We start from the raw sequence: 13,953 nt of genomic DNA, 5'->3' as shown, positions 1-13,953 counted from the left end.
TATGGTGTTTATATATCTCAAGTTGTACGATTCGCTCGTGTATGTAACAACGTATTAGATTTTAGCGAGAGAAATTTATGTATTACTGAAAAATTATTACACCAGGGTTTTCGATATCACAAACTGGTCAAAACATTTACCAAATTTTATCACCGGTATAAGGAAATAATTCTTAAATATAACTCAATATGCAGACATCTTATACGTTCAGGTATTTCACATCCAATTTTTAATGGAAATATTCTTTATAAAGCACAAAAATGTCAGTATTCTCCTCAGAAACTATCAAAACCTTTAAATAGACTTATTAAAAAGGGATATAGTTACGATACTGTTGTCAGGTCATTAAAGATTGCATATTTTTGGCTTTAATATTGATTCACTGATAGGGTCTTTGAATCGGAACTAAACACATTTATTTAAAAAAAAAAACAGTTGTTGGCATGACACGGGTTATGTTCTTCTCATTTATTTTATGATAGTATGATACTAAACCCCTAACGGGAGGGATTGTGCCTGATATTCATATGATGAAGACATAATCTTTCAATCAGTTGAATTGAGGTCTGGAGCTGGCAAGTCAGTTAACTGCTAGTAGTCTGTTGTTATTTATGTATTATTGTCATTTTATTTATTTTTTTTTGTTACATCTTTTGACATCGGACTCGGACTTCTCTTGATCTGAATTTTAATGCGCGTATTGTTATGCTTTTACTTTCCTACATTGGCTAGAGGTATAGGGGGAGGGTTGAGATCTCATAAACATGCATGTTTAACCCCGCCGCAATTTTGCGCCTGTCCCAAGTCAGGAGCCTCTGGCCTTTGTTAGTCTTGTATGATTTTAAATTTATTTTCTTGTGTATAATTCGGAGTTTAGTATGACGTTCATTACCACTGTACTATTATGCATATTTTTAGGGGCCAACTGAAGGACACCTACGGGTGCGGGAATTCTCGCAACATTGAAGACCCATTGGTTGCCTTCGGCTGTTGTCTGCTCTATGGTCGGATGGTTGTCGCTTTGACATATTCACCATTTCCTTTCTCAATTTTATTATAGAACATAAAAGCATGTATTAACAAAAATAGCATGTTGAGAAAAAGTGTCTACATGAAAATACATTAATTAAATGATTTAAATTAGATTACAACGATGACCAATTAATGTTTGTTATTTTATTTCTCAAGCAAGGGACCAGATCAAAGAAAATTCATTCTCCATGCATGGTTAGCTAATGAAGACACTGAACTAGAATTCCTAAGGAAATTGTGTGATGCTTTTCTGATTGTTCTTCTACCAAGCCATTATAGAGGTTGTATAAGTCTTCGACATTTACTGAGGGAAATATTAACAGGGGCTGGTAAGTAATGTGATTATTGTCCTTCTACCCAGCCATTATAAAGGTTGTATCAGTCTACAGCATTTACTGAGGAAAATATTAACATTGTCCAGGAAGTCATTCGACCATTATACCTTACAAAACATTATCTATTTTGTGTTTGTTCAACATTGGCTGGATGAAGTATAAATGCTTGGTAATTCATGTTGCCATCATTTCTCACCTCAATCATCCAGTAGAGAGCAAACAACCAATTGAAGGTTTACTGCTTACAAGGAAGCTGTTGAATCAAGTGAAGTGATGAAGTTAAAAGTTATCTAAGATAGAGAACGCCATTATGAGTTGGTTGACCCTAATGGAATGTTCGTGTCACAAATCTTGTCCACCTGTTGAAACCTCAATCGAGTCCTCTTTTTGTTAATTATGCCATCATCAAGACTTATCAAATTTGTATTTATTGTAAAAAAAACTTGTGGCACTAGTCTTCTGTCTCTTTTTCCATTTATAGAGAGCATAACCGACATTGTGGTAAGTAAAGGTTCCAATCAACCTTCATACACAAAGTTGGAGGTCAACAATGGACAATATCATGCAATGAGTTGCATTTGGAGTTTAGTACAAACAGGGAAATTCTGTTAAATGTAATTAATTTAACTAATTTATATTTACAAACTTTTTTCACACCAAACAGGTTACACATTTTAAGAATTATTTTTTAACCTGCAGTTATAAAGCCAGCAGTAGACATGCTCTGTGACCCAGATTACATCAACAGGAAGTTAATAAGTTACATTGATTATCGTCAAAGACTGTCCGAGGATACTAAGAAGACGTATACCTATGCTGCCACCTATGAAGATTTTATAAAACTAATTGATAAGTGTAATGATATAGAACACCTTAAACAAATCAGGTAAGGCCAAATATAAAATATGTGTGGTTTTGGCCTTCCACCAAATGACCATATTTCAATTCCCTTAATGTCTATATATAAATCACAGTATCCCAAAAATGTGTAATTTATTTTTTACTATGTTCCCTCAAAAATTACCTTTGTGTATGTCCATCTGTACATCCATCAATAATTCCCTGTATTGGTTTCTATTCTCTAACTTTAGTTTGCCTCAAACAAATACTATGAATCGAATACACATTAATGCTTATTACCATTAAACACAACACAGTTCAAGTTTGAATTTTGGGATGGTCACTTTCACTGTTCTCAAGTTTTGTCCTTTTTCATGAAAAGCTGGTGTATTTTCTGTTTCCACACTTTAAAATATGTTGCCTCAACCAAATTTTATGAAGCTTTTGTGCAATGCTAATTACATGTTCAAAAAAATGTACCACCAAATACAGATCAAGTTAGAATTTGGGAGATGTCATTTTCACCATTCTTGTGTTTTGACACTTTTAAAGAAATCAAAATGTCATTAGGTATATGTATTAGTAAATATACTCTTGCATATTTACAGGTGTGATTACACTTATATTTTATAGATACAACATCCTCACAGAAATAATACATGCTACTACTATAGATAACCTGAAGAAAGAACAAGGTCCTATATCTGGTATGGAGTTAATTGTCTGTACACAGAATCTGCCATAGTCAGTTTTTTATGTCTAAAATTCATATTGACTTTCCCTTATATTAACTCATACTCTCATAACTTTGATTATAAAAGATAAATTGTGATTTTGGGAAATGTTAAAATCTGTATGGTAATAGTGGAAGTATTTTTTCCAGTTTACATATATATCACAAAAGTTTATATTTCCCATGCTGACCAATTTCTTTAAAGATGAATTACAAAACTTCCCAATACACTCTAGAAAAACTTTACTTTAAAACTTGTTAAAATGAGATATATTTTACAGACAGAACGAGTCCCACCCCAGGGATAGGGAAAGGAGAATTACTCAAAGCCAGGAACCTGAAGAGATATACCAATCAGGTTTGTCATACCATGTAGAAATAAATCATGTGTTTTGAATTGACAATAAACAATAAACAAATGATTGTCATGAAAAACAAAAAATAGAGGCATCAAGTTCCAAGGGGACAATGAAATATCATAACTTGAAGGTAAGGTAATGATAAACAATGAAAAAGACAAGTATTCTTATAGTACACTAATGAACCAAAATGAACCAAAATGAGGTTTGATTTCAGATGCTCCAGATAAGTCAAACGGTCAGCAATGTCATAGTGAGAGAAATTGAGCTGCTTTCAGGAAACAATAGGAACTCATCTGTAGTCATCTGTGAAACATAACAGTTTAACAACTTATGAATGCTTTCATACAATTTAGAATTTATCTATAAACCACCAACATACATGTTTTACGCTGGCATATTCTGTAATTGTCTGTCCCAAGTCATAAGCCTGCAATTTAGTGGTCATCCTTGGTTGTTGTCATATTTGTTTTTATGCCCCTCCTACAATAGTAGAGGGGCATTATGTTTTTCAGTCTTTGTGTCTGTTCCTTCATTCATCTGTCCCACTTGGCCCAAGAACAGTTATTTCGTAGTGCATTTCTTTTAGACAATAAATTCAAATCAAAAAAATGGCACCTGCTCTTTCTCAAAACGATTTTCCAGTGAGACAAATAATATCAATATTATAGAAACTTCTACCAGTTCTAACTCAAAATATTGACAATTCTGTGTTAAGGGGGTGTAAAATTCAGTTTGACAGCTTCAGACGTGATAAAATTTGACTTTTTTGAACTGGACCAAATCACTACTTAACATAAAGATTCAGCACCAAAATATTTTAAACATGTAATTACATCCCCCTACTTAATATTTCATGCATTTAATATCAAGAAATAAATTGGGAAAGTGTTTCAAATAAAACATGCAAGTTATACACTGTTTACACTATGGACTATATTTGTAGACAACGAAAACCAAAGGACGATAACTGTGTCCTTTGACCACTTCAGGTTTAAGTTTTTGGTCCAGGTGGTTTTTGTTGAAGTTAAAGTCCAATCAAATTAAATTTTAGTTCACATGTTCCTTGTGATATGATCATACTTATTTAATGACAAATTAGAGTTTTGTCTCAAATTTCACGGTCCACTGAACATAGAAAATGATAGTGTGAGTTGGACATCTGAAAACTATGGACACATTCTTGTACATTAATTGTTCTACATAAATTATAACTTTGGTTTTCTTGTTTGAATTCTGTTACATTTCTGTCATGTCAGAACCTTTGATAGCTTAATATACAGTATGGGTTTATCTTAATGTTTTTGCTGTATCACATCATTTGGTGTTAAGCAGATGGTTCTCTTAGTGACAATCATACCAAATCTTTTTATTTTCATACACTTAATTTTGCTGTAAGCAAAAAAAAAATTGAAATTAAAAAACTTAAGCTTAATTATTATTACATAAAGCACATACATGAGATTTGTATAATAATTATTTATTTTTTAGTTGTCAGTTGCCAAAACTAAATCTGAGAAGAGATTACATTACCTTGGTGGTCCAGAATATAAAGCTTATGACCTTCAGGATGATACCATGGAAACAAGCCAGAAAGTATGTCACTGTGATATATGTTTATACAGAATTCACAATAAACAGCTTTTGATTACTCAATGATGCCATTATGCTTCTTTTGATGAGATGACCTTGTAAACAAAATAAGCAAATGAAAATTAAACTTGCAGAGCAATTTAATGAACACCTTCAAGTATATGAGTCACTTACTTTTTACCTCTGGTAAAATTATAGCCTGATTATACAGTATTCCTTATCTGTTCAGTCATGTCAGTGGTGCATTCTATTAATTTTAGAACTTTCAGTTTGTAAAATTTGTGACTAACAATTACGAGAGATTCAACTTTCTTTAAATGGAAAAATTAAACTTGGCTGTCACCATCGCTTTGTACATAGAAAATACTGAAAAAATGGTCAATTTCAATCTTTTGGTAAAAAATAATTAGTTATCTCTTAGACTTTTGCTTAAAAACCATAAACAACTATCAAAAATGGCTGTCACCATTTAAATTCAGATTTTAAAAATCATTAAATTTCCTTTAAAGAGATGACTTAGCTATTATGAAAAAACTCTATCTATCAAGTAAAGATTAAATTGCATCTTAAAGTCCCTGTGAATATATTTGTTGTTTTATTTTAAAATAAATGAACAAAATATACCTGAACTGAGAAAAAAAATGTTTTTCTGAACACAAATATAAGATTTGTTGTCTGCTCTATGGTTGGGTTGTTGTTGCTTTGACACATTCCCCATTTTCTGTCTCAATTTTAAAGTAACCTTTTTTTGCTATTTTTACACATGTATTATAATTATTTTTCAGGTGCTGACATTTCCAGAGATAATGGAGAGTGTCAGTGGTAGGGAAGAATTCTCCAGATATCTAAAGAAAACTGATCAAGATTCATTGATGGGGTACAATAGTTTATTTTATCTGACTAAATATTAAAGATGATGCTTACTTTAGTTATTGGCCTTGTGCTTTTGATCCACAAAATATGTGCAAAGTGCGGAACATTGGAACTCTGATCTTTCATAAAATTTGTTAATCTACAATTTCTTGAAATATGTTTGACAAAATTTAACCAAAATTGCATAAGAATATGAATATGTGTAACTGGTGCTTTGTGAGGTACTTCGTTTCAAAATGTGGAATTTGCAATTTGTGTGTATATCATTTGGAGAATACAGGTGAAAAATCTTCTCAGAAAACTCATATTTTATCATGAGGACATCATAATTAATGAAGTATGTTTTTTTATTCTTTTAAATTTATTTCAAAATTTTAATTTTCAGGTTTTGGAATTCTGTTGAAAAACTGAAGAATATGGACAAGGTTTGTTAAAGCAATAATTTCACACACTTTTGAAAAGATATTTAATTTAATTTTCCCCTAGTGTTCCCTTGCCTCTAAGTGGTGCAGGGAACATGGACATACTAGTTGTCAGTTTATCTGATATGTGAGAGCTCTCATGCTCACCCCACAAATCATCTTCCTGCACCTATTTAAGAGGAGTTATAGCCCTTGGAAGTAAAACTGTTATGTGAAATTGCATTGTGAGCCATCTCACTAATACATTCTTAAAATGATTTCTAGAGCTGTTCCAGATGTAAATGCAAGGAGAGAGATGAGAAGCACATTTATTAGACCCCCAACCCCAAAAATAGCAAAATTAATATTTACCAAAATAACATAGAAAGATTGGCAAATATGTCATTCATTTATAGTGTTTATGAACAACACTGTTGGAATTACATCTAGATAAAGGTTGAAATATATCTTCTACTTCCAGAAACTACAGCATCATCAAGCCAGTGAAATATATCAACAATTCATAGCAAGCAGCAATAGTATTGTCAAACTAGATAAAACTACCATCAAAGGGATGGAAGCATTTATGTTGGGAAACCAGGTATGAACAGGGATCGTGTCTTTTTTATGCACCATTTATGGGCATTATGTTTTCTGGTCTGTGCGTCTGTTTGTAAATGCGTCCATTCTTTTGTTCGTCTGCCCCCTTCAGGTTAAAGTTTTTGGTCAAGATAGTTTTTGATGAAGTTGAAGTCCAATCAAATTGAAACTTGGTACACATGTTTCCTATGATATGATCTTTCTAATTTTAATGCCAAATTAGAGTTTTACTCCATTTTCACAGTCCACTAAATATAGAAAATGATAGTGCAGATGAGGAAGTGATTCAAGTTAGATCAAATCCAGTGACTAGAGTAGATCACAATTAGGGGAAAGAGGATGAGTTGGTCAGCATATAAGAAATAGAGAAATGAAAACACTTAAAATTCATCTGTATATTGACAAAAAAGCAATATAAACTTTGGATTTTTTCAGTGGGGGGCATCAGTGGCTTCAACTATTTGTTAAAGTTGTAATTATGCTAATTTTTGGGGAACCGCTACTGGTAAATCAATGAATTTTTGTATGCAGTCGAACAAATTCCATTAAATTTCAGGAACCAGAGAAGTTTTATGAAGGTCAGTTGACCATTAAACATATTTCATTACATTTCAGGGACCAGATAAGTTTTATGAAGGCCAGTTGACCATTGAACATATCTTATTACATTTCAGGGACCAGATAAGTTTTATGAAGGTCAGTTGACCATTGAACATATCTTACAAACCCAGCATTATCCATCCTTCCTTGTGAGTGATATATATAATAGATATATCAGAAGTCTAGAGGATGGTACACTGGATGTGAAATCTGACTCATCTAAAGGTTTGTTATACACAATATTTATTATTTAACCTACAGCAAAGTTAAGAGGTATTTTGGAATCAGCATATATGTCAAAGCGATTGATTCTTTTGTCCAAATAGATGACCATGACTAACAACTGCAGATTTTCATGAGGATACTTGCATTGATGTTTAATGGGCTATGTATGCTTTTCTCATCTCATGGTGTCTGTCGATCTGGTTTATCTTGAGTGAGCAGATATGATAAGCAAGAAAAGATTTACCTTTAAGTTAATAAGGGGACATTTTCTGATGACTCTTTAACAGAGTTATTGCCCTTTGATGATGATATATAAACCATTTTTTTTTTGCATTTTACTTTGTATGATAAAAAAAATAAAATAAAAATCAACAATTTGAATTACAAATATGATCAGAAAGGCAAGATCTACAAATAAGTCAAATTCTTTATGCGCTTTTGTGTTTTGAAGAAAGACCTAAAGAAGATGAAGAGAATCAATACACTAAATGGTCAGAATTACAAGATCATAAAAAAAAACCTTTTTGTCATGAATTCTATTCTTGTCTTCAATGTTAAAGAGCGTTCATTGTTGATAATACACATATACCTAGGTGAACAACACAAGCTTTAGAGCCTCTTGTTTGACATGATATGATGGTTATTCTACAGATTACTTGCTGTTTGAGCCCAAGGACCATTTTGTCGACCCTGAGGATGAGGATGAAGAAATGTTTGCCAGTCAGGCCTACGAGGCTCAGGCCAGAATCCAACAACTGGACGAGAAAATAGAGAATAAAACTCAGGCTTTACATGCCATGAGGGCCACAAAGACAAATGCAGCTGACGACTCTAAGGTAATAAATGTACAAAACAAAAACTAGCCATATAATAGACTCAAATGCTTTAATAAAACCCAGGCTTTACATGCAATAAGGACCACAACACAATTAGATAAGAAAGCTGTTTAAAGGTCAAAACAATATTCAATTATAGACACGTGGTTACATCTTATATCAAAACCATCAAGTATGCAAAGTTTATTTAGGAGGATTTGTTAATAAAAACAACAGAAATACAATGAACACTTTTAAATAGACTAAAAACCAGAACAGAAAATGACAAACCTCAGGAAGTAGGACACCACATGTGCTTATGTTCAGTTAAAAATGATGAGAAGTGTACAATTTGGAAATTAGTATGCGTTCAAAATCACTGAACTAGTATATATTTGTTTAGGGGCCAGCTGAAGGACGCCTCAGGGTGCGGGAATTTCTCGCTACATTGAAGACCTGTTGGTGACCTTCTGCTGTTGTTTTTTTCTACGTCCTGTTGTTGTCTCTTTGACACATTCCCCATTTCAATTCTCAATTTTATTACAGATAGAAAAAGTTGAAAAAGACATAGAAAAAGAACTTGAGAATCTAGAAATGGAGAAAAGAATGAGAGAGGCTCACATACTGAGGACCAGAACCTGGATAGAGAATCAGGGACAATGGAGGGTCCATGTATATGGTGCTGAGGTTAGTGTTTATCTGATATCAGTTTAAACTTTTGAAACTGGTACAAAAGCACTTAATTTTTGTAGTATTTATTTTAATTTCCACCTTTAAATAAAGGGGCTGAAAGGTATATTAAATCTTTTAAATATATCTATGCCTTTTTTGGATATTTTAAAATTTGTGTTATTCCTTGATTTTAAAGTTTCAGAAATAGTTGATTAAGGGCAACATAAACTCATGTTTTATATGTTGTTTTACAATTTACATCTAAAATAATTCTGTATTTTAGAAAGAAGATAAATTCTAGATGATATATACAGGGCTGATCAGAAAGGGGAGGGGGAGGAAGGCACTTTTTATTTGACAAACCATGCATATATTTCAAATTGGATATTTCATTTAAATGTTCAAGCAATCTTTCTTAAATAACAACCACCCATCAAATTTTAAGAAAAGTGTCTTACTTCCCCCAATACATTTTTTTTTTTATTTCTTGAAAAACCCTATACATATTTGGTCAAATGGACTTCTCTAGTTCAATGTGATGTCAATTTTAACATCTTATAGTTAAAAAAAAAGAATTTTGTGATATAGCTGAATTTATTTGTTATTTTGGTCTGACAATCAACCTGAATTGATCATTTCTGCATTTTCAACTATATATAATGAAACAAATGTAGCATTTTACCTAAAAGCCTATTGTTGATTCTGTTCTGAAAACCAAAACAGTTGAATATTTTTATAATGAAAGCTTTAAAGAATCTTAAAGTACCTGTCCTTCTTCAGTTAGTAGATGTCATAGATAGCTGCAGCTTAGCTAGGAAAGTATCTCAATGAGTTATGATTTTTCCATGTTTTATTCTTCTTCAGTTAGTAGAAGAACAAGATAAGAAGATCCTGGTTTATGTTTTGGTTGTTTATACCATTGGAGGAGATGAGGGCAGCCAGAATCTACAGAACAGTTCTAATGGATGGACTGTATCCAGGAATCTAGCAGAATTCCAGACCCTCAATGAACAATTATGTCAGGTATGTACTAACTGTCCCTCTGGTATCTTTTGACCCTCTTTAAAATGTATAGTAACCAATTATTTAGTGTATATTTACTAGATAGTAGGTCCATAGCCACCAGAAAACAAACTGTTCTTTTAACATATGTCCAGATTCAGTTATTTACTGGTATTTTGCAGTTTCAAAATGGAAATCATATGGAATACTGCCCATTTAATGCTCTCACACTGATATTTCTCATCAATTATTTTGATACAGACATTTACCTTAATGTTTATATTAACATTTATGAGTAAGTTTGCAAATGACACTTGAAAAATGTAAATGATATATCAAATTGAACAGTTCATTACTTGCTGGATTTTTGTGAAAAATATATCAATCTTAAACCGCATATGATCTTTGCACTCAAAAGCAAAATATTTTAATTGTCGAGTTATTGTCCTTGCACAAATAAATTATGTGCTGCTATTGGAGATATTGGAAAATGGTTCTTTTAATATCCCATGGTGAAAGTCTGTAATAAATCACATGTATCAAAAATTATATAATTATGTGAAACACTTTTAAAATGTGAAACACTTCAAGATTTATAGCTAGGATCAATTGTCACAGTATAACAGAAATGATAAGGGCTGTTCCAGAAAATACTATGTCCCCCCCAGGGAAGGCAACTTTTTTTAATATTATGTGGGTGGTTGTATTTGAAATACCATAATGCAAAGGAAGTGTTGTTCTAATTTATTTTTATTTTTGTGGGTGGTGGGGGTTAAAAAAAAGTGCCGTCCCTGGGAGGGACATAGTATTTTCTGGAACAGCCCTAACTTAAGCATACAGTGGTTGATAGTTAATGATTCAGATAATTTCCAAAAGAAGATGATAAAATCATGCAGTATTATGAAATTTAGTTTTTGTTTTATTTTATAGATAGGTCCGTGGTTGAAGAAGAAAGACATTCCATCAGCAGGCCGATTTACCACCATTGACGACAAGTTTATAGAAGAGAGTAAAAAGACACTCAGTAGTTACCTTGAAGTAAATAATTAAAATCAAATCAAATATTTTATGGGAAGAAATAAGGGGATGGCAGAATACCTATATATATAGTGTTCAGCAGTTGAGATAAACAACAAGAAGTATGTCTAATCAGGTTTAGAAAAGTTTAATTCAAATGATAAAGGCTATTCAAGGGAAAAATTAATGGATGTAATGTGTTGAGGAACCAATAAAAGTGTTTTCCAACATGATCTCACCACATGCACTTATAGTCTTGTTCTCATTTGCAAAAGAATTGTCTTTGCTAAGACCCAATTATCCACAGAAAAAATATCATTTGGGTTCAACCCTTCCAAACATTTTTCCTAGAACAGCTCTTAACTCTTATCCTTTGAAAAAGTGAACACATATGAAAAAAAGATTTCCATTCAAAAGCATTATTTATTGAGAAAATTCTGCTGTAAAACAAAAGAATATTCAAGAATGATTTATTTAAATAATGTATACAATTTTAATGAAGATATAAATCTTGATTATCTGGGTATTAGAATAACATGTAATACAAGGGAGACAATTTTAATTTTCTGTCTTTTTTTCATAAATATTTACAGGTTATTTTAAAAGATGAGAGAATGGCCCATAGTGAGGCTCTGTATGCATTCCTGTCTCCGTCACCAGAATACTTCAAACAGAACAAGTTAGAGAAAAGTAACTTCTTCCTCAGAACCATTCTGAAAAAGTAAATATTACAATCATAAGTAACTTATATACTCAAAAAGTAAATATTACAATCATAAGTAACTTATATACTCAAAAAGTAAATACTACAATTATGAGTAACTAATACCTTGTATAAAATCAAATCAAGCGGAAATATATTCATGTTAATAGTACAAATTATAGAAAAATATGAAAAGAATAGATAATGGAATCAGAGATTGTGTCAAAGAGACAACAACCTGACCAAAGAGCAGATAACTTTCCAAAGCCTCAATTGGTTTTCAACCCAGCAGGAAATTAATCAGCTGGCTCATAATCTATTATGTAAACTAGTTGAGTGAAATGGATGCCACACTAAACTCAGAAACAAAAAAATAATTAAAACCAAAATTTGAAGAAAACGCATGTTCATAATGCATTTAGAATAACTATATTGTACCATTAATTTGGAAGTATATCATACTGCATAAAAGTGACATGATTACAGTACCACTGTCAGAGGTAAAGATAAAGGATACATGTATTCAGAATTATTTTTAAAACAACAATTCCAGTGTTTGTCTGGCTTCCAACTCGAGATTAAGAAACAAAACAAAATTCTTACTAAAGGGCATTGAAAAATTGGCTTACAACTGACACAAAGACCGTTCATTATCATTAACACAATAAATATTTTACTTGATTTATTTACAGATTTCCGTCCAGACAAGCAGACCCCCATGACAGTGATGATGAACTTCTTTTTTGCAGGGAGGAAGAGTAAGATATATTTAGTTTAATTCTCAAATTTTCCTTCCATTTTTTCATATAAATATTTTCTCTATCTCTTACTACTTGAGTGATGATATGGGTTTTTCTAGAAGAAAGTATTCATGACTTCATATAACCCTTTGTTGTTCATAGGAAAATAGATTATTAATGGTTTTTCAAATGACTCCATGTCAATTAAATGTTAATACAATTGCTTTAATCCACAGCCTCTCCAAAACAAAATTTATATTGATACAGAATTTAATCCAACTTGCACCCATTCTTCTTCAGACATGAAGTTGTGATTCTTCTTTTTGATTTTCATTTGAATACTTTTTGGCATGTCCTATTCCAAAACTTATCCATCACCATTTTATGTTTAATTATTTAGAGAGCCATCACGTATCTTCCTTGGCAGACACTGACATTTAAGAAATGAATTGACTACCCTATCATAGGCAGAACCAGGGGGGGCCACTGGGGCCAGCCCCCCCTTTTTTTGTCGGAAAAACAGGGAATCAATAAAGTGTGACTGGAGCATGCCCCCTTACAAAATGTTCTGGATCCGCCACTGTCCATCATACTTCATGGTCACTCATAAACCTAATGATATCTTTCTATTTTGTAGGACCAAACTGGATAGAAATGTAGATTCTATTGCTGAACCTTTCTATAAACTGGTGAATGAGATATTTGAATCCCGAGGAATGTTTAAATGGCTGAGGAAAAGTTTTATTATGTTTGTGGAAGTGACTTTTGGTAGAACTATTAACAGGTTAGTTTGTACTGTTCAAACCTTTACTCTATCAAATCCCAGTTTATTGGGATTCAAGCTTCAGACAGCTGACAGGTAGTCCAAATTTTCTGGGATCAGAAAAAACTCTTTTTATATTTCCATCTAAATAAACATTGTGAACACAAGTTATCTTTCTTTGTTAAATACCAAGATGAAATTGTAAACATGGTGATTCGGTTTATTGAAAATAGTCAAAATCAGATGAACTTTACAGATTTTATTTGAATTTGAAATAAGGGAACATAATTTTTTTTTTGAAAGGAATTGGAAGAAATGAAGCTGGACTATACTTTGTTGACAGAAGATGCAGTTTATATACTGAAACACTTGAAATGGGCATTGTTAAGTGTAGGGAATTTGTACAAACTCCCTAAAAATTTTCAAAATTTTCAGTTTTGAGTTAGATTTTGGGGTAGAGAAGTCGAATTTTGTGTACTTCATAGTTATTAATGCATATAATTTGCAAATATGGATTTTTCTAACAAAAAATATATCAAACCTTAACAAAGCAGTGCAAAAAATATTATAAATCTATCAGTTGTAATAGTTTCCTCAATTGTCACAGATACACCAAATCAAAATGCATGGATATGGTAGTTTTCATGGAA

The 13,953-nt window shown here is 32.0% G+C and overlaps 1 protein-coding gene across 2 annotated transcripts in view; it reads left to right on the top strand.

Annotated features, from left to right (window-relative positions):
- Positions 1-13,953, top strand: part of LOC134697286 (sorting nexin-25-like) — a 28,478-nt gene that overhangs the window by 9,550 nt on the left and 4,975 nt on the right. For both annotated transcript variants that reach the window (XM_063559463.1, XM_063559464.1), the window contains exons 5-20: positions 1,189-1,361; positions 2,067-2,253; positions 2,841-2,914; positions 3,222-3,298; positions 4,791-4,895; positions 5,678-5,769; positions 6,151-6,190; positions 6,648-6,767; positions 7,441-7,591; positions 8,243-8,427; positions 8,953-9,093; positions 9,943-10,101; positions 11,011-11,118; positions 11,691-11,818; positions 12,493-12,558; positions 13,178-13,324. In XM_063559463.1, coding sequence (XP_063415533.1) covers positions 1,189-1,361; positions 2,067-2,253; positions 2,841-2,914; positions 3,222-3,298; positions 4,791-4,895; positions 5,678-5,769; positions 6,151-6,190; positions 6,648-6,767; positions 7,441-7,591; positions 8,243-8,427; positions 8,953-9,093; positions 9,943-10,101; positions 11,011-11,118; positions 11,691-11,818; positions 12,493-12,558; positions 13,178-13,324 — 1,953 coding nt within the window. The remainder of the gene's footprint in view (positions 1-1,188; positions 1,362-2,066; positions 2,254-2,840; positions 2,915-3,221; positions 3,299-4,790; positions 4,896-5,677; positions 5,770-6,150; positions 6,191-6,647; positions 6,768-7,440; positions 7,592-8,242; positions 8,428-8,952; positions 9,094-9,942; positions 10,102-11,010; positions 11,119-11,690; positions 11,819-12,492; positions 12,559-13,177; positions 13,325-13,953) is intronic.

The sequence above is a fragment of the Mytilus trossulus genome, chromosome 14 (genome assembly GCF_036588685.1).
Source record: "Mytilus trossulus isolate FHL-02 chromosome 14, PNRI_Mtr1.1.1.hap1, whole genome shotgun sequence".
NCBI classification, from domain to species: Eukaryota; Metazoa; Mollusca; class Bivalvia; order Mytilida; family Mytilidae; genus Mytilus; species Mytilus trossulus.
Note: the sequence above shows the minus strand (reverse complement) of the source record. Positions and strands in the feature narration are given on the sequence as shown.